The 23,469-nt window shown below is 42.6% G+C and overlaps 1 protein-coding gene across 1 annotated transcript; it reads right to left on the minus strand.

The window, feature by feature from the left end:
- On the minus strand, window positions 1-23,070 carry prrg2 (proline rich Gla (G-carboxyglutamic acid) 2). The gene is made up of 6 exons (XM_034190855.1): window positions 22,812-23,070; window positions 13,577-13,749; window positions 5,958-5,991; window positions 4,892-5,021; window positions 797-937; window positions 1-657 (listed from the first exon to the last, which is right to left on the minus strand). Exons 1-6 carry the CDS (start codon window positions 22,894-22,896, stop codon window positions 615-617), a joined length of 606 nt encoding a protein of 201 aa, XP_034046746.1. The 5' UTR covers window positions 22,897-23,070; the 3' UTR covers window positions 1-614.
- Window positions 23,071-23,469: the final 399 nt, after the last annotated feature.

Raw genomic sequence — 23,469 nt, forward strand, 5'->3', positions numbered from 1 at the left:
CAGGATGGATCTCAAACATTTGTATTGTAGAAAAAAAATGTGACATACAAATTTGTCGTCTCACATCGGACAGTTTGTACTACGATGGTGTATATTTATATCACGACCCATCAGGTTTTTGCTCACACTGAGGACGAGTCCACACATATGCAGGTATTTTTTAAAGATGAGGATTTTCTGCCTTTTTGGTTGTTTTCTTTGTTTTCCCAAAAATCCCGTCCACACAAGCACCTGTTACAAAAATGTCTGTCTGCATTGTAAAATGCAGTCAAAGCATCTGAAAGCAACAGGGGGCGATGTAACCCAAAGCGTAGAGCCGTGTTGGCCAATCACAAGCCTGGATAAAAAAAGACAAAGCCTCAGTTTTCTTCGTCTCCACGCAGACACAAACTGAGTTCCTGGAAAGCAGAAGCCTGGAAGGAGTTTTGCAGAGAGCTGCTGTCTGTGTACGTGTGGACGGGACCTGCAGCCGCTTCGAAGGATTCAATCTGCACAGCAAAAACTAAACGGCGTCCCATCTCAGATAGAACCAGAACTGCACTCGGACCCTGTCCCACACAAACACAATCAGCAACTTTTGACCTGTCCCCCCATGTGCTGAGGACAAGGACGTCTCACTGCTCGTCTCCGGGATCCGCAGGCTCTGACGGCACCCCTCTGCAGACAAAAAGACAACAGGTGTTTGTGAGTGCACGTGCATGTGCATGCTGCAGTTAGCCTGAACACGCACACACACACGCACATAAAACCAGGCCCTGGATCCATGTAGGTACCAGGTCCTGGAGTGTCCACATACCCTGAATAAGGTGGTGGTGGTGCATCATGCTGCCCGCTGCGGGTCAGGGCCTCATTGTAGCTGGGCAGACCTGGTGCAATGATGGTCAGAGGCACTGTTTCCGGGGCTGGGCGCCCATCTGCTGCCAGTCTCACGGGGTCACTGGTCACCGCAAAACATGAAACAAGCAAATCAGCAAAGACACTTATTGGAAACTGAAGTTCTTTCGGCTGACACTGTCACACTCCCGAGAGATAGTTACAACATTATAAATTATGTGCACTAGTTAACCTGTTGGTTAACTCATTTGTAGTCCATTACATCAGAAGAGAATCTTACTCCAGACCGAATATGACTCGATTACGAATGTCAAAGCAATTGATCTCCATCTGAGGTCTCGGCTCACCCACTATGAGCATGGCGATCACGCTAACAAGTTATTATCCCACCAAATTAAGCAAATAACCGCTGCAGGCTCTATTTCTGCAATAAAAAATGAACACGGACATGCATTAACAGACCAACAGGACATAAACAATGAGTTCCGACTATTCTATGAGATGTTGTACGCTTCTGAAGCTGCCGACCCAACTCAAGTTGAAAATTTTTTGAGCACCCTACCCCTCCCCATCTTAGAAGACAATGACAAAAACGTGTTGGAATCCGACATCACTCAGTCAGAAATAAGTAATGCCATTACAAAAATTAAATACGGCAAGGCCCCTGGCCCAGATGGATATCCGGCTGAATTTTTTTAACTATTTGCAACCAAACTGGTCCAATTGCTATCGAAAGTTTTCAAAGAGGTTTATGACAGGAAGACTCTACCTGCAACAATGACACATGCCACAGTCTCATTACTGCTTAAAAAAACAAAAGATCCATTGCTGTGTGAATCTTACCGCCCAATTAGCCTCCTGAATTGCGATTATAAGATTCTAGCAAAAGTATTGGCAGGCAGACTTGACAAGGCTCTTCCAAAGTTGATACATCCAGACCAAACAGGGTTTATCTCAAGGAGACAGATATCTAGTAACTTACGTCGGGTATACAATGTGATCTATCAGCGTAACAACTTCGAACCTGAAGTAGTAATTTCCTTGGATGCGCAAAAAGCTTTTGATAGAGTGGAATATAACTTTTTGTTTGCAACACTGAAAAAATTGGATTCGGTCCTGTCTTCTGCTCCTGGATTAGTATTTTGTATGTATCGCCACAAGCAGCAATACGCACAAACAAGGATCTGTCCAGTCTTTTCCCTCTATCTCGGGGGGCCAGACAAGGTTGCCCGCTTAGCCCCTTATTATTCAATATTGCTATTGAACCTTTGGCAGTACGTCTGAGAAACGATCCGCAGCTAGTTGGAGTACGAAGAGGAGGACAAACTCATAAACTATCTCTGTATGCTGACGACCTCCTCCTCTTTCTTTCAGATCCGTTCAGCACCATTCCCTGTGCTCTTAAAATCTTCAGTTCATTTGGTCAGGTGTCAGGTTATAAGTTGAATCTTTCTAAGAGCGTTCTCTTTACAATAAATAGGAGCGCGCAGCAGTTGGACTTCCGGACCTTCCCCTTTAAGGTGTGTAAAAACCACTTTAGCTACCTGGGGGTCAGCGTTACTTATAACTACGAGTCGTTGTTCTCCAAGAACTTTACAGGCGCGCTGGATAAAGCTAAACAGGACATGGAGAACTGGTCCAAACTCCCGTTGTCGCTAGTCTTTAGGGTCAACTTAGTTAAAATGGTAATTCTGCCCAGACTTCTCTATTTATTCCAGACTGTACCGGTATTCATTCCCAAATCCTATTTTAAAGATTTGAATAGTCACATGTCCAGGTTTCTCTGGAATAGAAACATACCTCGAATTAGGAGAGACTTTCTAGAAAGATCGAGAGACGATGGTGGGCTTGCTTCACCAAATTTTCTTCACTACTACTGGGCCACGAACATTCAGAAACTGCTACTTTGGCTTGTAGATGCTTCGGACATGGAGGTTCCAGCCTGGGTCCCGATGGAGAAGCATTCTTGCAACCCAACATCACTTGGCTCGTTATTGTGTAGCTCGCTACCTCTGAGTAAACATCACTGGACAAACAATCTGATAGTCAAGGGCTCACTGAGAATCTGGTTTCAATTCCGTACTCACTTTGGATTTAAAGGTGCCATAGCTGCAACTCCCATTCACTCTGATGTTAATTTCCCCCCCTCCTTGATCGACCCGGTCTGATTTTTTTTTTTGCATACTTGAAAGCACCAATGCTTGTTCTACTGTTCTCTTGTTCTTCTGTTCCTGTATGCGGATTAAATTTTGAAATAACAATAAAAAGAATTTTATAATAAAAAAAAGAATTTTATAATAACTCATTTGTAGTCCTTTTCCATTGTTCCCTGTTCCCCTGTTTAACTTAGACTACCAGTGCTTTACTGACTCAGCACACCTGCTGAGGTCAGGTCAGGTCAAAGACGAGGCATGCACTGGTCTCTGTCCCTGTCTCCATCTCTGTCCCTGTCTCTGTCTCCGTCTCTGTCTCTGTCTCCATCCGTGTCTCTGTTTCTGTCCCTGTCCAATGTTTGTGCAGTGACCTCATGACTCCATAAGCTCTTCATGAATCTCGTCTCTCAATCCCAATTGCAATGGAACCAGAGGCATGAGTTTGACGCTTTCGCCACATATGAATACAAGTGATGTCTCTGCCCAGAAAGTCACTGAAATCCTGGATGTTTAGCTTGATCCAGGACCAGTGCAAACCTGGAATCTCTGACTCAGATTCTTAAGGCATTCATGGATTCTGCAAAGATGCAGCTTTGTCCATGAAGTCAGTGTCTGTAAAGCTATTCTCATCAATAAAGGCACCTGAGACCCCCCAACCAACATCCAGTCCACGCAAGCACGGAACAGTGCAGGAGCCAGAACACATGCCTGAGGGACACCAGTATTAACTGTGAAACATTCTGTCCCTGCTCCACACAGCACTCACAGTCCCCGAGTACACGCTGGCTAGGATGTCCAGCAACTTGTTGAGGATCATGCAAATCCTCAGGATGTCCCATGGAGCGGATGAGTCATCCAAGTCAAACCTTTGCAAAAATCAACACAGCACCTTTTATTGCAGGAAGGACTTTTGTTTGTCTATTGACTGCTTATGCTGAGTCCCCCATTGCTGCAGAATTCAGTGATGGCAGTGAAACGGCTCTCTGTGGGCGGGTGGACTTGGCTTTAGTTTCCCAGTTTGGGAACAATACTTGAAGTCAGATCTCTAAGTACAAAGTCAAAGGTCTGACATGTCTGTAGCTTTCATATTAAAACTGATGGTCTGCACCACCAGCTCACGGCTGTTAGTCACTTTGAGCCCCTAATAGTGCAGCGGTAACTGAAAAAAAAAAAAATTCAAATGGTGATGCAAGCATCACGTTTGGCACAAATACACCTTCAATGTTACCCTTTTGAAAAAGCAGAATGTCCACTTGAATTTTCAATCGGCAGCTGGGTCGGGGTGAATTGAAGAATTACACAGGGGTCAAAATTATAAGATGCTCCAATCATACGTATTGAAAAATATTTGACATTATTTGCCTGATCATAAAGATTCCAAAAAGATATAGTTTGGACAATCTGTGACTGAATGTTCTGGAGTTACGGGGTAAAAACAGCAAGAATGGTGACAAAGGTCAGTTTCAATTTGTACAGGGGTCAAAAGTTAAAGATGCTCCATAACATTCAGGCTTAGATAGTCCAAACTATACCTTTCAATATGATTGGAGCATCTTTTCATTTTGACCCCTGTCTAATTCTTCACTGACCCCTACATGGCTGCCTGTTGCAAATTCAGGTGTCCTCCTCCTGCTTTTTCAACAGAAGTCATGTCTGAGTACTTATATCCCCATCTGTAAATAACTAGAAATGCTGTGACAGAAAGCTGAAATAACGTGCACATGACTGTGTGTGTGTGTGTGTGTGTGTGTGTGTGTGTGTGTGTGTGTGTGTGTGTGTGTGTGTGTGTGTGTGTGTGTGTGTGTGTGTGTGTGTGTGTGTGTGTGTGTCTGTCGGTGGACAGTTGGATCACAGCCATCTCTGTTCTCTGCTGTGCACAAATGTGCACGCTCGTGTGAACTTACACAGCTGTCCTTTCATTCTTCTTTTTGGACTTGTAGCAGTAGATTCCCAGCACAGTGGCGATCACAGCAGACACCAGGACCGCCAGGATCCCCGCCACCAGCCCGGACACGTCCACTCTGGGGACAGACTCTTCAGAGACAAACACCTTTCACACGTCAACTCACTGCATCTGTCTGTCATGACTAACTTCACTCTACACTCTGCTTCTTGTGTCTATTTATCTTTGTGACAAAGACAATCGAGAGCAGCTGTCAGCAACAAAGTGTGAGAAAAATGACAGCGGGCCATTTCATCCCTCAGCCAATAAACAGCAGACCTACAGAGGCGTGTCAGTGTCAGGAGGCGGGACTAACCATAGCCCACACGGCTGCAGTATTTTACCCCGTGAGCCTTTTACAGCTTCTGCGGCTGTGATTAGAGACGCTGTCAAACACAGAAGGTTATTTGGAGAAGAAAAGGGATCAGATGAAGGCTCCAGTCTGCCGTGTGCCTTCTGGAAAACTGGAGCTGAAATTTCACACCAGCAGAACAGCACCATGAAGCTGGTGCAGACAAGCATTTCCTCCAACCACAGCTGCCTCTAACACCCCGAGCTGTCTGGAAGCAAGCACAGGTGCCACACGTCACCAAATCCACCACTCCACGGAACCACCCTGGGTCCTGGACAGTGACTAACTGTCAGTCACCATATATCACCTGCAGCCAGGTGAAATGTGGGCATGTCCTTGGCCTTCTCCAGACTGCAGGACCATGTGATGGATCTGACCTGCTCCTGTTTGTCATCAAACAAACTCAGATTCTGCTTTTCCCTTTTTAATGATGCTGTATAATCATTCTGCCCCAGAAAAAGAACAAAGAAAAGCTTGTGTTGCTGTGATATTCACATCCGCGTTGAGTGCATGTGGACATCTGTCCACCACTCTAACTAGTTCAGACAAACAGAGATGTCCAAAGATGCACACGGTGCTGCTCCACACTGACAGCTGTTTGTTCTGCAGGTTATCAGTCAATTAAAGGAGGAAGTAAAAACCTGGTGGATTCTGTTAAAACAAATGTCCACGTTACCGTGACTGTTGACATACGACGTCCAGAATGCATCCTGGAAAATGGAAGCAAAAATAACATTCAGTGAAAATGATTAAAAATCACACAAACAGGATGAGAGTCAACTTACAGACAAAAATCCAAACAGGTTTTTATCATCTGATCACACGATCTGCACCTCTTGAGTGTTTTTGATCTGATAATTAAACCGTCCAATTTGAGAATTCCAATAAATGAGGCGCTGCAGGACACTGGAGGAAAAGTGTTTCCCTTCATGTTTCTGCTTTATTTATCATTTATTTTTAGTATGCATAAGAATCATGAGCACCAGTTACAGTAGTGTTCAGAATAATAGTAGTGCTATGTGACTAAAAACATTAATCCAGGTTTTGAGTATATTTGTTATTGTTAGATGGGAAACAAGGTACCAGTAGATTCAGTAGATTCTCACAAATCCAACAAGACCAAGCATTCATGATATGCACACTCTTAAGGCTATGAAATTGGGCTATTAGTAAAAAAAAAGTAGAAAAGGGGGTGTTCACAATAATACGAGGTCTGTTAGAAAAGTATCTGACCTTTTTATTTTTTTTTAAAACCTGATGGATTTGAATCACGTGTGCTTGCATGAGCCAACCTTGAACCTTCATGCACATGCGTGATTTTTTTCACACCTGTCGGTTGCGTCATTTGCTTGTAAGCAGCCTTTGTGTGAGGATGGGTGGAGTCTCTCGGAGTTTTTTCTTTGCAAGGAAATGGCGGAACAACTGGAGCAGCGCGACTGCATCAAATTTTGCCAGAAACTGGGTGACAGCCAGGTGGAAACCATTCGGATTATTCAGACGGCTTTCTATGGCTTTTCAGTTGTGTGACTATCCGAGAAATTGTGGACAAGCTGGGTATGTCAGGGCATGTCCTGTGAGGCTTCAACACGGAGGCGCTGTTGCTGTGCCATCAGCTTCGTGCCGATGAATTTCGCTGCAACTCTTTTCATGGCAAAATCTGTCACAGTGGAATGTGCCAAAAAAGTGCTGATGTCCACCTCTTCCACAATTTCTCGGATAGTCACACGACGGTCCCACATCATCACAGCGTTCACTTTGGAAATGATCTGGTCATTTCAGCATGTTAATGGCCGCCCGGAGCGTGGCTCGCTCTCCACCGTTGTGTGGCCATCTTTAAACCGGTTGTACCGCTCCTTAATCTGTGTGATGCCCAGAGGATCGTCACCGAAAGCCGTCTGAATAATCCGAATGGTTTCCGCCTGGCTGTCGCCCAGTTTCTGGCAAAATTTGATGCAGTCGCGCTGCTCCAGTCGTTCCGCCATTTCCTTACAAAGAAAAAAACGACAAGAGACTCCACCCATCCTCACACAAAGGCTGCTTACAAGCAAATGACGCAACCGACAGGCGTGAAAAAAATCATGCATGTGCACGAAGGTTCAAGGTTGGCTCATGCACACGTGATTCAAATCCATCAGGTTTCTGAAAAAAATTAAAAGGTCCGATACTGTTCTAACAGACCTCGTAGTAGTGTGGCATTCAGTCAGTGAGTTTGTCAATTTTGTGGAACAAACAGGTGTGAATCAGGTGACCCCTATTTAAGGATGAAGCCAGCACCTGTTGAACATGCTTTTCTCTTTGAAAGCCTGAGGAAAATGGGACGTTCAAGACATTGTTCAGAAGAACAGCATAGTTTGATTAAAAAGTTGATTGGAGAGGAGAAAACTTACACGCAGGTGCAAAAAACTATAGGCTGTTCATCTACAATGATCTCCAATGCTTTAAAATGGACTGTGCTATGACAGTTAGAAGACGCCTGTGTGAAGCTAATTTATTTGCAAGAACCCCCCGCAAAGTCCCTCTGTTAAATAAAAGACGTGCAGAAGAGGTTACAATTTGCCAAAGAACACAACAACTGGCCTAAAGAGAAATGGAGGAATATTTTGTGGACTGATGAGAGTAAAATTGTTCTTTTTGGGTCCAAGGGCCGCAGACAGTTTGTGAGACGACCCCCAAACTCTGAATTCAAGCCACAGTTCACAGTGAAGACAGTGAAGCATGGTGGTGCAGGCATCATGATAAGGGCATGTTTCTCCTACTGTGGTGTTGGGCCTATATATCACATACCAGGTATCATGGATCAGTTTGGATATGTCAAAATACTTGAAGAGGTCATGTTGCCTTATGCTGAAGAGGACATGCCCTTGAAATGGGTGTTTCAACAAGACAATGACCCCAAGCACACTAGTAAATGGGCAAAATCTTGGTTCCAAACCAACAAAATTAATGCCTCGCAGATGTGAAGAAATCATGAAAAACTGTGGATATACAACTAAATACTAGTTTAGTGATTCACAGGATTGATAAAAAAGCAGTTTGAACATAATAGTTTTGAGTTTGTAGCGTCAACAGCAGATGCTACTATTATTGTGAACACCCCCTTTTCTAGTTTTTTTTTTACTAATAGCCCAATTTCATAGCCTTAAGAATGTGCATATCATGAATGCTTGGTCTTGTTGGATTTGTGAGAATCTACTGAATCTACTGGTACCTTGTTTCCCATGTAACAATAAGAAATATACTCAAAACCTGGATTAATCCTTTTAGTCACATAGCACTACTATTATTCTGAACACTACTGTATGTGCACGCCTGGAAATGACACAAACACTTACTAGAGTTGTGACCTGCAGCGATATAGTCATAAAGTCTTACCTTCTAATATTTTCTTTTATTTCAGCAAATTAAATTACATTTAAATGGATCTGTGTCCTGACTCCATCATTTCATCCATCAACAGTGTCGTTACTTCTGCTGTAGGACCTGTCCAACTTCTTCACCAGGAGTGATAAAGGTTTTGTTTGTTTTTTTAATAATCCCTTCAGCAAGCTGACCAGCCTTCAAGTGTCCACGGACGATGTAACAACATAAACTTTAACATATTCATCCGTAATTAATATTAAATCAATTCTTTTGCAGTGTAACTAGGAGACCGTAGACCACCGACACTTAGGGTTCTGAAAGATCTTTGTGATGTCACAGTTATTTCAGGTAGGACTTTAGACCTGGTTTTTGGTGGGCAATTGCTTTCTGATGGTGGACGACATCTCCACACCAGCTCTGCTTCTGACCTGCAGACACACCCACCAGTGCACAAAATGAAGTCTGCATCCAGAAGGCGGCACCACAGTGCCAAAGAGGGTGTAACACAAAGGAGCATCACAAGGATGAGATGAGAAAGTGGATCAGGGATTTGGGATCAAGGATCTGGGATCAGGTCTCTGACCTGGCAGCCAGGTCAGGGGACAGAGGGGTCAGGTCACTTCAGACACTTTACAAACATAGAATTTTCTACACCTGCTAAATCCAGTCAAGGGTCATGAGGGGGTGGAGCCTATCACAGCAGTCAGTGGGTGAGAGGAGGGGTTCACCCTGGACAGGACAACAGTCCACTGCTGTCTTTAAATTTTTTTTTGGGGGGGGCACTTTAATGAAACCAATGAAATATTTTGTATTACAGAAAATGAATACTGGAATTCAAAAGTAAAAATGTTTTTTTTTCAGATGTTAGTCCAAAACTGGATAATTCTTACAGGGACACTGTGGAGCCAGAGTCAGACACGAATCCATATCATTTTTGATTGTAACATACTTTTTTTTTTCTTTTTTTGGAGTGGTGATGCTAAATCTGATACTGATTTGACTTTGGTTTTAATGGCTGATTTGAGCTGTAGATTTTTCAGAAATTGATTTTTTTACCTTCATCAAATAGAGAAACCAAGAAGACATCATCAAGAATATCACAATGTGTCAAAAACATGATGAAGCATCAAAAACTATGAACATGTGTAAAAAAATACATTAAAAATATGACATGTCCAAAGAAATGACAACAAGTAAAAAATATGACATCAAAAATATGATGCTGTGTCACGCCTTTATTTATCAATCAATCAATTCAATTTTTTTTTTTTATATAGCGCCAAATCACAACAAACAGTTGCCCCAAGGCGCTTTATATTGTAAGGCAAGGCCATACAATAATTATGTAAAACCCCAACGGTCAAAACGACCCCCTGTGAGCAAGCACTTGGCTACAGTGGGAAGGAAAAACTCCCTTTTAACAGGAAGAAACCTCCAGCAGAACCAGGCTCAGGGAGGGGCAGTCTTCTGCTGGGACTGGTTGGGGCTGAGGGAGAGAACCAGGAAAAAGACATGCTGTGGAGGGGAGCAGACATCAATCACTAATGATTAAATGCAGAGTGGTGCATACAGAGCAAAAAGAGAAAGAAACACTCAGTGCATCATGGGAACCCCCCAGCAGTCTAAGTCTATAGCAGCATAACTAAGGGATGGTTCAGGGTCACCTGATCCAGCCCTAACTATACGCTTTAGCAAAAAGGAAAGTTTTAAGCCTAATCTTAAAAGTAGAGAGGGTGTCTGTCTCCCTGATCTGAATTGGGAGCTGGTTCCAGAGGAGAGGAGCCTGAAAGCTGAAGGCTCTGCCTCCCATTCTACTCTTACAAACCCTAGGAACTGCAAGTAAGCCTGCAGTCTGAGAGCGAAGCGCTCTATTGGGGTGATATGGTACTACGAGGTCCCTAAGATAAGATGGGACCTGATTATTCAAAACCTTATAAGTAAGAAGAAGAATTTTAAATTTTATTCTAGAATTAACAGGAAGCCAATGAAGAGAGGCCAATATGGGTGAGATATGCTCTCTCCTTCTAGTCCCCGTTAGTACTCTAGCTGCAGCATTTTGAATTAACTGAAGGCTTTTCAGGGAACTGTTAGGACAACCTGATAATAATGAATTACAATAGTCCAGCCTAGAGGAAATAAATGCATGAATTAGTTTTTCAGCATCACTCTGAGACAAGACCTTTCTAATTTTAGAGATATTGCGTAAATGCAAAAAAGCAGTCCTACATATTTGTTTAATATGTGCTTTGAATGACATATCCTGATCAAAAATGACTCCAAGATTTCTCACAGTATTACTAGAGGTCAGGGTAATGCCATCCAGAGTAAGGATCTGGTTAGACACCATGTTTCTAAGATTTGTGGGGCCAAGTACAATAACTTCAGTTTTATCTGAGTTTAAAAGCAGGAAATTAGAGGTCATCCATGTCTTTATGTCTGTAAGACAATCCTGCAGTTTAGCTAATTGGTGTGTGTCCTCTGGCTTCATGGATAGATAAAGCTGGGTATCATCTGCGTAACAATGAAAATTTAAGCAATGCCGTCTAATAATACTGCCTAAGGGAAGCATGCATAAAGTGAATAAAATTGGTCCTAGCACAGAACCTTGTGGAACTCCATAATTAACTTTAGTCTGTGAAGAAGATTCCCCCATTTACATGAACAAATTGTAATCTATTAGACAAATATGATTCAAACCACCGCAGCGCAGTGCCTTTAATACGTATGGCATGCTCTAATCTCTGTAATAAAATTTTATGGTCAACAGTATCAAAAGCAGCACTGAGGTCTAACAGAACAAGCACAGAGATGAGTCCACTGTCCGAGGCCATAAGAAGATCATTTGTAACCTTCACTAATGCTGTTTCTGTACTATGATGAATTCTAAAACCTGACTGAAACTCTTCAAACAGACCATTCCTCTGCAGATTATCAGTTAGCTGTTTTACAACTACCCTTTCAAGAATTTTTGAGAGAAAAGGAAGGTTGGAGATTGGCCTATAATTAGCTAAGATAGTGATAGAAGTGATGGCTTTTTAAGTAATGGTTTAATTACTGCCACCTTAAAAGCCTGTGGTACATAGCCAACTAACAAAGATAGATTGATCATATTTAAGATCGAAGCATTAAATAATGGTAGGGCTTCCTTGAGCAGCCTGGTAGGAATGGGGTCTAATAAACATGTTGATGGTTTGGAGGAAGTAACTAATGAAAATAACTCAGACAGAACATTCGGAGAGAAAGAGTCTAACCAAAATACCGGCATCACTGAAAGCAGCCAAAGATAACGATACGTCTTTGGGATGGTTATGAGTAATTTTTTCTCTAATAGTTAAAATTTTGTTAGCAAAGAAAGTCATGAAGTCATTACTAGTTAAAGTTAATGGAATACTCAGCTCAATAGAGCTCTGACTCTTTGTCAGCCTGGCTACAGTGCTGAAAAGAAACCTGGGGTTGTTCTTATTTTCTTCAATTAGTGATGAGTAGAAAGATGTCCTAGCTTTACGGAGGGCTTTTTTATAGAGCAACAGACTCTTTTTCCAGGCTAAGTGAAGATCTTCTAAATTAGTGAGACGCCATTTCCTCTCCAACTTACGGGTTATCTGCTTTAAGCTACGAGTTTGTGAGTTATACCACAGAGTCAGGCACTTCTGATTTAAAGCTCTCTTTTTCAGAGGAGCTATTGACGAGATACTCTATCTCACTTACAGAGTTTAGGTAGCTACTCTGCACTGTGTTGGTATATGGCATTAGAGAACATAAAGAAGGAATCATATCCTTAAACCTAGTTACAGCACTTTCTGAAAGATTTTTAGTGTAATGAAACTTATTCCCCACTGCTGGGTAGTCCATCAGAGTAAATGTAAATGTTATTAAGAAATGATCAGACAGAAGGGAGTTTTCAGGGAATACTGTTAAGTCTTCTATTTCCATACCATAAGTCAGAACAAGATCTAAGATATGATTAAAGTGGTGGGTGGACTCATTTACATTTTGAGCAAAGCCAATAGAGTCTAATAATAGATTAAATGCAGTGTTGAGGCTGTCATTCTCAGCATCTGTGTGGATGTTAAAATCGCCCACTATAATTATCTTATCTGAGCTAAGCACTAAGTCAGACAAAAGGTCTGAAAATTCACAGAGAAACTCACAGTAACGACCAGGTGGACGATAGATAATAACAAATAAAACTGTTTTTTGTGACTTCCAATTTGGATGGACAAGACTAAGAGTCAAGCTTTCAAATGAATTAAAGCTCTGTCTGGGTTTTTGATTAATTAATAAGCTGGAATGGAAGATTGCTGCTAATCCTCCGCCTCGGCCCGTGCTACGAGCATTCTGACAGTTAGTGTGACTCGGGGGTGTTGACTCATTTAAACTAACATATTCATCCTGCTGTAACCAGGTTTCTGTAAGGCAGAATAAATCAATACGTTGATCAATTATTATATCATTTACCAACAGGGACTTAGAAGAGAGAGACCTAATGTTTAACAGACCACATTTAACTGTTTTAGTCTGTGGTGCAGTTGAAGGTGCTATATTATTTTTTCTTTTTGAATTTTTATGCTTAAATAGATTTTTGCTGGTTATTGGTGGTCTGGGAGCAGGCACCGTCTCTACGGGGATGGGGTAATGAGGGGATGGCAGGGGGAGAGAAGCTGCAGAGAGGTGTGTAAGACTACAGATCTGCTTCCTGGTCCCAACCCTGGATAGTCACGGTTTGGAGGATTTAAGAAAATTGGCCAGATTTCTAGAAATGAGAGCTGCTCCATCCAAAGTGGGATGGATGCCGTCTCTCCTAACAAGACCAGGTTTTCCCCAGAAGCTTTGCCAATTATCTATGAAGCCCACCTCATTTTTTGGACACATTTATGCAAGATTAAGGACCCGTCAGCTGGGTTGCAACAGAGAAAATGCTGTCAGAATTCTTACCGTCTTCATGTTGTCCTCAAAGACCTCCCTGGCCTCCTCGTACGAGCAAATCTCTTCTATGCACTCCCGTTCCAGATTGCCTGGAACCACCAGCTCAAAGTCCCAGCTGTTATACAGCAGAGAACGGGACAAGAAGGAGAACGCTGACTGCTCATCCATCAGGACGGCTCCACCTGGAGGACATCAAGGTAGAGCTCACTCACAGAAAGAGCACAAAGTAACATAAAACATTCACTCACAGAAAGAGCACAAAGTAACACAAAAGACTCGCTCACAGAAAGAGCACAAAGTAACATAAAACACGCACTCGCTCACAGAAACAGCACAAAGTAACATAAAACACACACTCACAGAAAGAGCACAAAGTAACACAAAAAACTCGCTCACAGAAAGCACAAAGTAACATAAAACACGCACTCGCTCACAGAAAGAGCACAAAGTAACATAAAACACTCACTCACAGAAACAGCACAAAGTAACACAAAAGACTCGCTCACAGAAACAGCACAAAGTAACATAAAACACTCGCTCACAGAAAGAGCACAAAGTAACATAAAACACTCACTCACTCACAGAAACAGCACAAAGTAACATAAAACACGCACTCGCTCACAGAAAGAGCAAAGTAACATAAAACACTAACTCACAGAAACAGCACAAAGTAACATAAAAGACTAACTCAAAGAAACAGCACAAAGTAACATAAAACACTCACTGCCAGAAACAGCACAAAGTAACATAAAAGACTCACTCAAAGAAACAGCACAAAGTAACATAAAAGACTCACTCAAATAAACATCACAAAGTAACATAAAACACTCAAACTGCGCAAAGTAACATAAAAGACTCACTCACTGAAAAAGCGCAAGTAACATAAAAGACTAACACAAAGAAACAGCACAAAGTAACAAAAGACTCACTCAAAGAAACAGCACAAAGTAACATAAAAGACTCACTCAAAGACACAGCACAAAGTAACATAAAAGACTCACTCAAAGACACAACGCAAAGGAACAGAAAACACTCACTCAAAGTCCAGACTTAAGAATCTCACTGTTTTATTGATGCAGGAAGATCATTCCACAGAACAGGGGCGCAGTAAGAACGCATCATCAGCATAGCAGTGAAAGGTATTCTCAAAACACCACAATATGTGCCCAAGGGGTGCTATATAAAGGGAAAAAAGCAGGGGGCCTAAGACATACCCCTGTGGAACCCCAAATTTCATGTCACTAAGGTTAGAGGTAGTGTTATTGTACAAAACAGTGAGAACAACTGGTCACTTATGACGTCAACCATGCAAGGGCACTCCCAGTAATCCCAAAATGATCCAAATGCAGCACTAAGATCTAACAGCATCAGAATTCACCACTTTAGTGAGAGCCGTCTCTGTGGAATGATATTTTCTAAAAGCAGACTGCAGTGGCTCGAAAAGATTATTCTCAGTAAGATAGTCTATGAGCTGCTGCCGTGACACCACTTTTTCCAAAATTTTAGAGCAAAATGATAGATATGATATTGGCTGATAGTTTTGCAATACACTAGGGTCAAGATTAGATTTCTTAAGTAATGGTTTAATCACTTGAAGGAATATATGTTTAAACAACTCCTGCATTAACATTTGTGTCATTTTATCATGCTATCATTTGATTGAGCTAAGGATAATTACTTCACAATTAAGAGCATTTTATTACTTCGAAGTAACTGTTTATTGTTAGAAGTGTTCATTTGCTTTTCCTTAATGTTAAAAGTGTTAATTTGCTTTTCTGTTAAAAAGAGCTTGTTGAAGGTATGATGCAGTTAGCTGTCTGTCTGTGCGTGGGGGTAGAAACAGGTGTTTCGTTTCAGTTTGTCAGGGTGTTATTCCATATTACAACCCTAATTCCAGTGAAGTTGGGTCATTGTGTAAAATGTAAATAAAAACAGAATGCAATGATTTGCAAATCCTCTTCAACCTATATAGTCCATGGGCCAGACCAGATATCAGTACCACCAAAGGTGGCTAAATCTAGTTGGTTCTAAAATGTTTATAGGGTCAACATAAGTGTAAAAAGATGTGATAGCAATTCCAAATTAGTCGCTTTGTCAGGTTTTTTTTTTTTTTTTTTTTAATAAAAATGCAAATTCGCCCACTAGCTTTATTCCATACTTTGGTAAAATCTGGAAATATGATAATGTTCTATCCAGAATCAGTCACAAATTGACTAAAACAATGTAATGGGTTCCATTTTATGTTTCCTTCAAAGGATCAAAGATAAATAGATTTACTCTGTTGTACATCAGTATATTGAATCTAAGTTTAGCGTTGAATCAAAATGTTGCATTACAGGAAGATATAAATTTCTTTTTCAGCTGGTTTAGTCAAGTAGGCAAGGATCCTGGCTCTATAGGATCCTGGCTCTATAGGATCCTGACAGTGTATATCATCCCAGCAGTGCAAGATTAAACTGAACAATGGTAGCCTGAGCTTTACCCGGCACTCAGTGCTTTTTTAGTTCTTGTTTTTAAGAGATACTTGTTTGTTTTATTGCATGCCCTCCTGTCTACTCCTACTGTTCTATGCTGCGATGTGACACTGAAATTTCCCCATTGAGGGATGAATAATGTCTTATCTTAGTTTATAAATTTTAAGGATGGTGATGGGACTAATGGGATTCTCCGTAAAACCAACAAATCAGCACTAGCCAGAGAACTGGAGAAGAATGTTTCTCGTGCTGAAATCATCCGAAGTCCATCAACAATGTTTATTGATGGACTGAGTGTGGTCCAGAAACTGAAAGGGAATGACAACACCTTCTCACAGTTGGCAGAATCAGCCCTGGTCACTGTTCTCCATGAAGGTACAAGGAGCTGCCGCATTGATGTCGTGTTTGACATTTACAAGGAGACATCAATTAAAGATGCAGAAAGAGCCAACAGGGCTGCAGACACAGGGCTCCAGTTCAGGAACATTGTACGTGGGCACAACATCCAGCAATGGAGGAATCTGCTTAGCAGCCCTACTACCAAAACAAGCCTGATTAAGTTCCTGGTGGAGCAGTGGAAGGGACCAAAACAGAGAGAGAAACCTGACGGCAAGGTCTTGTATGTTACCTCTGAGCAACTCTGTTTCAAGATCACCAAAGACCAGTGGGAAGAGGTGGTGGAGCTCAAATCCTCACAGGAAGAAGCTGACATTTGTCTTCTGCTCCATGCTCTTCATGCAGCACAATCTGGCTACAAGTCTGTAGTCATCACCTCTGATGATACAGATGTCTTAGCTTTGGCCCTAGGGGTCAGCAGCAGTATCCCCTGTGCCATGTACCAGAAGAGTGGTACAAAGAGCCAAACCCGTTACCTTGACATAACCAGTCTAAGGCATATGCACTGGGAGGTGGTGTGTGTGATGCTTTGATTGGCATGCATGCCTTCACGGGATGTGACACGGTCAGTGCATTTGCTGGATGTGGAAAGATGACGGCCTTCAAACAGATGAAGTCTGACAAGCACATCCAAGAAGCCTTCAGTGAACTTGGCCGTTCTTGGGAGTTATCTACAGAACTTTTCCAGAAGCTGCAGGAGATCACCTGCCACATGCATATGGCTTCCACTCAAACTACTGAAGTGAAGAAGCTTCGGTACCAGTTGTTCTGTGTGAAACGGGGAGAGGTGGAGTCAAGTCAACTGCCTCCTTGTGAGGACTGTCTGTTCATGCATGCCCTCCATGCCAACTATCAAGCTGCCATCTGGAGGAGATGTTTGCAGAGTGAGCCTTTTGTCCCAAACCCAAAAAACTGTGGTTGGAGAACAGATGAGAATGGCAAGTTGGCTATCCAGTGGATGTGTGGATCATCTGCACCAGATGTTGTGCTGCAGCTGCTCGCATGGAAATGTGTGCGGCCCTGCAAATTACCTCAGTGTACCTGCCTCAACAATGGCTTGAAGTGCACTGACGTGCAAGCTACAGAGTTGCAACAACCAAGCCAGTGAAGAAGAAACAGAAGTTAAGACATCAGACTCTGATGACGATATGGATGATGAATAACTTGCTGGTAATATTCCGGACACTCCACATATTTTTTTTACTTAAACATATACTACAGTTCATATACAAATAGAGTTTTATGTCACTACAGTTCCTTACATGTTTATGTGACCCTTTTGGTGTTCATTAAAAAATAGATTTTGCGTTCTAAATGATACAGATAAATTGTGTATTCGCATAGTCTTTTCACGGGGTACACCCATTTACGTAGTGATTACCACCATTAAGCTACCAATCTGCGACTGCTATCATATCAAAACATAAAGTAGAGTCATATGGCATGTCAAAAATACCAATGAGAATTAGCCACCTCAGGTGGTACCGACATGTGAAATAGGTTGAATTCTTTCCCATTCTTGCTTGATGTACGACATCAGTTGTTCAACAGTCCTTGAACAACTGATGTTGACTGATGAACTGTTGTTCTCCGTTGTCGTATTTTGCCCGCACTCTTTTACTATGAAGCCACACTGTTGTAACACGTGCAGAATGTGTCTTGGCATTGTCTTGCTGAAATAAGCAGGGACGTCCCTGAAAAAGACATTGCTTGGATGGCAGCATGTGTTGCTCCAAAACTTGGATGTACCTTTCAGCATTGATGGTGCCATCACAGATGTGTAAGTTGTCCATGCCATGGGCACTAACACACCCCCATACCATCACAGATGCTGGCTTTTGAACTTTGCACTGGTAACAATCTGGATGATCTTTTTCCTCTTTTGTCCAGGGGACACGACGTCCATGCTTTCCAAAAACAATTTGAAATGTGGACTCATCAGACCACAGCACACTTTTCCACTTTGTGTCTGTCCATTTCAAATGAGCTCGGGCCCAGAGAAGGTGGCAGCGTTTCTGGATGTTGTTGATGTTTGGCTTTTGTTTTGCATGGTAGAGTTTTAACTTGCACTTGTAGATGTAGCGACAAACTGTGTTAACTGACAATGGCTTTCTGAAGCCCACGCTGTAAGATCCTTTACACAATGATCCTTTACATAATCGGTTTTAGTGCAGTGCCGCCTGAGGGATTGAAGGTCACAGCATTCAATGTTGGTTTTCGGATTTGCAGCTTACATGTAGAAAGATTCTCTGAATCTTCTGATTATATTCTGGACTGTAGATGATGGAATCCCTAAATACCTTGCAGTTGAACATTGAGAAACAATGTTCAAACTGTTGGACTATTTTTTCACACAGTTGTTCACAAAGTGATGATCCTCACCCCATCTTTGCTTGTGAATGGCTGAGCCTTTTGGGGATGCTCCTTTTATACCCAATCATGACACTCACCTGTTTTCAATTAACCTGTTCACCTCTGGAATGTTCCAAACAGGTGTTCTTTGAGCATTCATCAACTTTCCCAGTCTTTTGTTGCCCCTGTCCCAGCTTTTTTGAAACGTGTTGCAGGCATCCATTTCAAAATGAGCAAATATTTGCATGAAAACAAATATTCAACATGCAGATCCACCTTGGATTTGCTGTGGCGACCCCGAGTACAAACAAGGGAGCAGCCAAAGGGACTTACTAGGATGTGACCAGGGGTCACACAGGCGAAGTCAAGGGTGACCTGGTCCTAACACACTGCAGATTTGAAACATTTAGGAACACATGAACAAAACCAGTAGTTAATGAGAGATTGATAATTTCCAGCACAGTCGGCCTAAGAGTGGGCCACAGGTCCTTAAACAGTTTTGTTGGTATAGAATCAAATAAACGGGTTGTGCTTTTTGTTATGAGTTTTGTCAGCATGCCTAATGAGATACTATCAAATTCTGTAAATCTAGGTAACACCTCAGTAATGGCGCCCACCTCAATAGCAGGGTGTAGTGGCTGGATTAAGGCATGCTGGGATATGTTTAACCTAATGTCTAATATTTTCTTCTCAAAGTAATCCAAGAAATCTTGTGCTGTAAAAGGTGAGTGAACTACAGGTGGTTGTCCATGAATAAGTGTTGCCACCGTGTCGAACAAGAACTTTGAGTTATGCTTGTTTTTGTTGATTAAATCAGAGTAATAGGTCCACTTTGGAGCCAGTAGTGCATGCTTATAGTCTAAGATAGCATCACGCCACGCAAGGTGGAATACTTCTAATTTTGAACAACGGCATTTCCATTCTAGACCTCTTGCTTTACGTCACGTAAGTAATCAATGAATCAAGGTGACTGTGTTTTTTTTTTGGGGGGGGGGGGGGGGGGGGGGGGTTAATAAAGGTGACGCAATCATGTCGAGTTTGTTTTTGAGAGCTGAGTTTAAAGTATCCACAAGACTGTATACTGATTGGGCAAAGCTAAGATATCTAGTTTTGAGTTCAATCGTAGTTGAGCAGTTGATGTTTCACTGCAGTGAAAAATAAGGTTGTTGTTCCACTAAACACGGCAGCGAAACTGTAAACGTAATAAGCGAGTGATCAGACACCACTGATGTAAGAGACGTGAGCTGAACCCAAGACTGCTTTCTGTTACAGCTCATAGATAAAAGAAATGAGTGAAAGGAGAAGCAGAGTTTTTGAGGCTGTTGTGTGAGTGGACAGTCATCACCTCTGTCATGTATCTGGACTGACACTCTTGGACAGGGTGAGAAGCTCAAATATCCAGGAGGGACTCAGAGCAGAGCCGCTGCTTCTTCACATTGACAGGAGCCAGCTGAGGTGGTTGGGACATCTGGTCGTCCCTGAGGGAGGTCTTTCAGGCACATCCAACTAGGGGGAGGCCCCGGGGAAGACCCAGGGCATGCTGGTGGGATTAGATTTCCCAGCTGGCTTGGGAACACTTCAGGATCCCACAGAAAGAGTTACAGGACTTGGCCAAAGATAGAGAAGTGTGGTATGAGCTGCTGAGTCTGCTGCCACCACAACCTGGAGCCAGATGAGTGGCAGAAGATGAATCAATGAATGAATGAATATTTGATGGACTTGAACGCACGCTGAAGCATTGTGGTGTGACTTTAGTGGTTATGATGTCTGTGTGGTTGATCCTGTGAAAACGGACTCAGACTGGATTCTAACAGAGTTCAGAAGAAGTGCGTCTGCGTGTAGGACATTATCTCCACAGTGACATTCACAGACACCTGGGAAGAGCTTACAGACTCATGAGATACTGCTGCAGGAGCTGCATCTGGATGATGGCCGCTTTCAGCGGACCTTCCGCCTCTGCAGGACCCAGTTTGAGGACCTCCTGTCCCGTTCACGTGCGCACATGTAAACAATTAAAAAAAAAACCTCCACTGCTTGCTGTGGGGCTGCTGCTCGCTCTTCACCCAAAAACTCTGCCATAATTGTGTTTAGAAACCAGTCACCATTTGCTTTATTATACATCTGTGTAGTTAATAAATAAAATAATCTTCACGGACGATTCGCTCGCGTGCGCACGTGAAAAAAAAATAACTCCACTGCCCCTGCTGCGGAGCTGCTGCTCGCCAAAAACTCTGCCATAATTGTGAAATAAAAAACAAAAAGGACATAAGTCCTGCTCACAGGCTGCTACCAGAGACAGGACATGTTCACATTCAACTCAGTCAAACTCCAGACATCTCCACGTCAATACATATCCAGTCCCTGATTGGTCATCGCGGCGCAACAAGATGAAAAAGTTCAGATTTTTCAACTTGGGGAGGAGGGCAACGTGACGTGATGCGACGCAATATCGTGCCACAAACGTGCCAATCGCTCAAAATTGCTTCACTCGTGTCGCTTCATTCGCGTCCATCGCGTCGCTCTGCGTGGCTTAGTGCCACAACGCCTCCTTCCATAGGGATTACATGGCAACCTATCGCTGCTGTTGCTCGCGTCGCACCCACTGTGAACGCGGCATTACAGTTACTTTGACTTCTGTTGGTCTACAGACAGGATGAACCCAAGATATTTTATTTATTTATTTATATATATATATATATATATACACATTATTCCTCCATTTCAGGCCTGCAACACGTTCCAAATAAAGTTGGGGTGGGGGAATTTAGGGCTAGCAATGAGGTTAAAAAATATTTTTAAATGAGTTATTTCAAAGAGGTGATTGTAGTAATCATTTCATATCCACAGAAGGGTTTGAGGAGCAAAGATGTACAAATAATCTCCAGTTTGTCAACAAATATGTGATAAAATTATTGAAATGTTTCAAAACAACATGTACTTTCTCAGTGTTATTTTGACTGCAACAACTCTCTGGTAACACATGCGACATTCAAGACATCTTTTCCGGGGACGTCCATGCAGTCTTCAACAAAACATTCTGCACACAGTACAAAAGGCGTGGCTGCAGAAGAGGAGGGTGCGGGTACTGGACAGGCCTGCCTGCAGCCCCCAATGCAGGATGTGTGGAGAATTTAGAAATGAAAAATGCAACGACGACCCCGTACTGTCGCACATCTGAAGACATGTTTTCAGGAGGAAGGGGACAAAATAACACCTGAAACACTTCATCACTTGGTGTCCTCAACAACAAAACGTCTGAAGTGTTGAGCGAAGGAATAGCAACAAAGTCATGAATGCTTTAGTGTCCCAACTTGTTTTGGAATGTGCTGCATGCCTTAACTGCAGAAATGGATGAATACCAACAAATAAAATGAAGCTGAACAGAAAAAAAACATGAAATACATGTCCTGGCCTCAAACTGTCTGCAACCAAACAGAAGTCACAATCAGCATTTGGATCTTTTTCCCCATTTTCCACACTGTCCCATCTTTTTCAGATTTGGGGAGGAACAAACACTGTGGCACTGTACGGGAGGAGGCTGCTCCCAAAAATGGAGTGACCGTTCAAGAAGGAGAGGAGTGAGGGAAGCCTACAAGATGCCCAGACAGCTCTGATGCAGTGAGGGGGCGCTGTGGCTGAGACGGGAGAGACTGTGTGCAGTTTAACTTTTATCTGTTGCATCAATGGCTTCAGGGCGGAACAGAGAAGAATCTAACACAAGAAAATGTCAAATACATGAAATCATCTCTGTTTAGAGACCAAATTAAAATATCTCACTGTCCAAATACATATGGACCCAACTGTCTACGTGCTCAACGGTATAAATTATGCTGACTGAGAATTTTAAAGTGAAATAATGTGTTCATTGTCTCCTGTCAGGACGTGAATGGATTTCAGTGAAATTAGCTGGAGACGAAAAGAAAGAAACCAGGTGCAGACCAGAATCACAGACACCACAGTGGACCGAGGACCGGGGACCGACTCTGGAGGTCCTGAGTGAAGTTATGAGAGGTCTGTTTTACCTCCAGCGTGTCTGTCGATGACGGAACCGTGGACCAGCTGCAGCAGGGACACCAGGGGGATCCACGCCTCCAAGACAACACCCATCGTGCTAAAGTTAAAAACCCGTCTCGTCCCGCCGCCACCGGAAATCCGTCCAGACTACCAGCGCTGCTGCTTCCTCACCCGGACAACAGAGCTCTTATTGCTCCAGAGTTTCACATGTGTGGAAAACAAGCAGAGTGGATCAAGAGCTGTGGTGTTTTCCTGGAGGAAGGTTGCGTCACAAACCTGTTGGACAGCATAGCAGCAGGGGGAGGAACCTCGCACCTCCTCGGCTTGTTTACCATTTCAACCTACAACTGCTTGTTGTAGGTTGAAATCAAAACCATCATAGAATCACTCTCAGTCCATTACAAAGCTTTAAGCACACAGGATTCAGGATTCAAGGTTTAGTTTAAGAATTCAGGATTCAGGCTTCAGGATTCAGGTTCAGATTTCAGGATTCAGAGTTCAGGATTGGGATTCAGGTTTTGGGGTTCAGGATTCAAGATTCAAGGTCCAGGGTTCAAGTTTCAGGATTCATGGTTCAAGATTCAGGAATCTGGGTTCAGAGTTCATGATTCAGGGTTCATGATTCAGGGATCAGGATTCAGGTTTCAGGGTTCAGGATTCAAGATT

The sequence above is a fragment of the Thalassophryne amazonica genome, chromosome 16 (assembly GCF_902500255.1).
Source record: "Thalassophryne amazonica chromosome 16, fThaAma1.1, whole genome shotgun sequence".
In the NCBI taxonomy this organism is placed as follows: Eukaryota; Metazoa; Chordata; class Actinopteri; order Batrachoidiformes; family Batrachoididae; genus Thalassophryne; species Thalassophryne amazonica.

Coding starts and splice junctions, on each gene's coding strand:
- prrg2 (XM_034190855.1), bottom strand. CDS start 22,896: ATGGGTGTTGTCTTGGAGGCGTGGATCCCCCTGGTGTCCCTGCTGCAG. Junction 5,992..13,576: donor TTGAGGACAACATGAAGACG/GTAAGAATTCTG, acceptor TCCATTTTCCAG/GATGCATTCTGGACGTCGTA. Junction 938..4,891: donor AAGAATGAAAGGACAGCTGT/GTAAGTTCACAC, acceptor TGCGGTGACCAG/TGACCCCGTGAGACTGGCAG.